General features: G+C 40.9%; 3 protein-coding genes across 3 annotated transcripts; 2 read left to right on the top strand and 1 right to left on the bottom strand.

Annotated features, from left to right (window-relative positions):
* Positions 1-126: 126 nt before the first annotated feature.
* On the top strand, positions 127-665 carry JH06_5805 (hypothetical protein; the record flags this gene model as incomplete). Its single annotated transcript, XM_014669341.1, has 5 exons — positions 127-155; positions 186-278; positions 310-424; positions 455-532; positions 564-665. 5 exons carry the CDS (start codon positions 127-129, stop codon positions 663-665), a joined length of 417 nt encoding a protein of 138 aa, XP_014524827.1.
* Positions 666-724: 59 nt separating this feature from the next.
* On the bottom strand, positions 725-1,958 carry JH06_5258 (hypothetical protein; the record flags this gene model as incomplete). Its single annotated transcript, XM_014669340.1, has 7 exons — positions 725-1,129; positions 1,158-1,235; positions 1,267-1,448; positions 1,479-1,644; positions 1,675-1,701; positions 1,732-1,842; positions 1,875-1,958. The coding sequence occupies 7 exons, from the start codon at positions 1,956-1,958 to the stop codon at positions 725-727; spliced, it is 1,053 nt and encodes a 350-aa protein (XP_014524826.1).
* Positions 1,959-2,679: 721 nt separating this feature from the next.
* On the top strand, positions 2,680-3,087 carry JH06_5257 (histone H3; the record flags this gene model as incomplete). Its single annotated transcript, XM_014669339.1, has 1 exon — positions 2,680-3,087. One exon carries the CDS (start codon positions 2,680-2,682, stop codon positions 3,085-3,087), a length of 408 nt encoding a protein of 135 aa, XP_014524825.1.
* Between the last annotated feature and the right edge of the window lie 46 nt (positions 3,088-3,133).

Raw genomic sequence — 3,133 nt, 5'->3', positions numbered from 1 at the left:
GCTATTGCTCAGTGTGCTCCTTCGCTGATTGTGGAGAAGGTATTTTTGGTTCTGGAATGAGATTCTTATGTGTAGGGAGTGGATACTCCCAGCAACTATATTGGTTGCAATCATCCTTTCACTATTATGTATCGTGTGGACAATATTGGTGAAGAGTGGGGATGAAAGTGTGTTGTGACAAGTAGAACAGTGTACAATGTGACGATCAGTGATCAGTGGCCTGCTGAGGGATTTGATATTGATGTAGAGTTCCCTATTATCATTGAGGAGCTTGAGGCGTATGGTTTGGAGACTGGATGTTCTTTGTAGTGGAGATAAGTTCGAGAAGAATGCAACTGCAATTCCTCGTCAGTCTGGTTATCTGGAGACTGCTCGTGCTATGTATGAGTATGCTTATTACAAGGATGAGGAGCTTGCTCAGGCTGTAAGTATTGAAATGGATTGTGATGAGTAGCGTGGTATGTCTACTTCAATTGGTACTCTTCCTATTCTTCAGGAAGCTCAGTTCCTTCGTATCACTAGTAGCTTCATGGTAGAGGAAGGATAGGTTGAGTGATGAATAGACTGAGTATATCATTCTGGGAGTAGCTTGCTTCGTGACGATTGTGATTCCTTTCCTTCGTTGGCTCAATCTCAGCACCAATGGTAAAGTGAAGTCGGAGTAACTGGGATTAAGGGGTTAATCTGTTGTGCTATTGTGAGTTGTTTGTTGAATCAAACACAATCACTTTCTTAATAGATTCTGTTTATACAACGACATGAAACGAGCTGTGAATGCCTCCAGAAACACGATTTCCTTTCCTCCTTGTCGCATCTTCTGTTCATATGTCGAAGCCCAACAAACAGTTTCCATCTGAAGACTCTTTGATGGACATCGTGCTATCAGTTGTTTCACAATCTCTTTCAGAATCACTGGAGCAGGTATCAGTCTCGTTAGCAACTCATAATAATAACCACGAATAGTTAGTAATGATTGAGGACTCTGTTCCTCTAGAATCCGTTGAACAATCATCATAATAAACCGTTCCCAATCCATCAACTCCACATCTGTTCCTTTGGTTCCACCTGCTCCAGGAAGAGTACTTGCTTCCAGTAACAACAAGGCACGACGCAGATTTCGATGGGAAGCCTAGGTCATATTCAACCCATTCTCTCACTTGAACGATTCGTTGAAGCTGTTCTGCCACAAGAGGAAGATTCTCCTTCTGACAGTTCTGTTTCAATATGGTCATGATCTAAACTTGATTCATACCCCAAAAACCATACTTCAAGAGGTGTTGGAGCTGCTACACGAATACAAAGACATCGACTCCGAATGGGAGGAATGATTCGACCACTGTTCTCACAACACAGAATCAAACGACAACTGCCTGTGTATTTCTCCATGGTTCGACGAAGTCCTGCCTGAGCGTTTCGAGAGAGATTATCCACTTCATTCAAAACGACCACTACACTCACATACTCAATACATCGAATACCTTTATATGGATGCTTAGCAGATGCATCTAACTGTTTGTATTGAGCAATCTCTTTGATAATCTCTTGAACCACCACATAGTCATAGAGACCCACATCACTCGGATTCAATTCAATGTGATAATTGCTAGCAACTGCAGTGATTTCAACAGTCTTTTGAGAAGGAGTCTACGAATCAGACTTCATACTCGTTATCACTTTGAATTCCCTCTTTTCAACTCTCAACTACATATCAAATCTGATCGATTCAATCACTTTTTCAACACCGTTTCCAAACATGGCCCGTAACAATGCCATAATCCGCGTTTTCTTTCCTGCTCCGGATGGTCCATAGAATAGAATATGTGGAATGTCTTCTGAGTTGGCCTAGAGTCATCATATTTCTTTCACACGTCTACCATTTTCATTAGATTCTGGGATATGTCTTTATGAAAATCCATCGCTTCTAGCGATGTTGGTCTCTGTTTGTCAACAAGAAGCATTTTAATGACAAATATAGATTGAAATGAGGATGAAGAGGAACAAAGAAAGTGATAACAGGTTCATTCTAGGATGATGGAAGAATGGATAATCAAGACTCATCTTTTGTATTAGACCTCGATCTGCAAAATGAACTCCTATCTGTTCAATCTGAGAATCATCATCACTTGATTAAGACCAATTTCTAGGGAGTGGATCAATCAAATGAACCAAATTCACAGACAGTAATTCTAGCATTCAATCTCCCTCAATGATGAGAATGAAAGACAAACCAATTCTCCAATTATTTGACGAGCGATTTTTGATTTAAAAGAGTGTTTGTCATAACGGTAGAGATGAATCAATGAAACGGTTTTTATCATAAGATTCACGTTCGAATCTGGGTAATGGAAGTGTCATCATTTCTGTATTTAATCTAGTATAAATCTCCAATTCCCCTTTCTTCACTCGATTCTGGTATGTAGTGTGTAAGATTGAAACATATCGTTCATCTCAACCGTCATGCAATTCTCATGCAAGTTCGTTTTTCTGGTGTGAAAGGATCCAGAAGAGCACTTCACCATTGATTTCTTAGTGGAAATAGAAGTGTAAGTTTTGTGTTTCCCTGTTTCCTTCTTTTATCCTCGTCTATCGTTTATGGGGTTCTGATGGAGTGGATTTGGAGGTTGCTGTCGATCTGATTTGTGTTAATGATTTGAACTAATAGTTGTATAGTTAAGTGAAATGGCTCGTACTAAGCAAACTGCCAGAAAGAGCACTGGAGGAAAGGTTCCTCGTAAGCAATTGGCTACCAAGGCCGCTCGTAAGTCTTCACCTACTTCAGCATCAGTGAAGAAGCCCCATCGTTACAGACCAGGAACTGTGGCTCTTCGTGAGATCCGCAAGTATCAGAAGAGTACCGAGCTTCTGATCCGTAAGCTTCCCTTCCAGCGTTTAGTCCGTGAGGTTGCTCAGGACTTTAAGAATGATCTCCGTTTCCAGAGTTCTGCCGTGATGGCTCTTCAAGAGGCTGCTGAGGCTTATCTTGTGTCTCTGTTTGAGGATACAAATCTGTGCGCTATTCATGCCAAGCGTGTGACGATTATGCCTCGTGATATGCAGCTCGCTCGTCGTATTCGTAATGAGAAGTGAAGTTGATGTCTTTATATGTGTACAATACGATTCTTTGATGTTTGTT

The sequence above is a fragment of the Blastocystis sp. subtype 4 genome (genome assembly GCF_000743755.1).
Source record: "Blastocystis sp. subtype 4 strain WR1 chromosome Unknown seqid_0655, whole genome shotgun sequence".
Taxonomy (NCBI): domain Eukaryota; class Bigyra; order Opalinata; family Blastocystidae; genus Blastocystis; species Blastocystis sp. subtype 4.
This window is presented reverse-complemented; position numbering and strand designations above follow the sequence as displayed.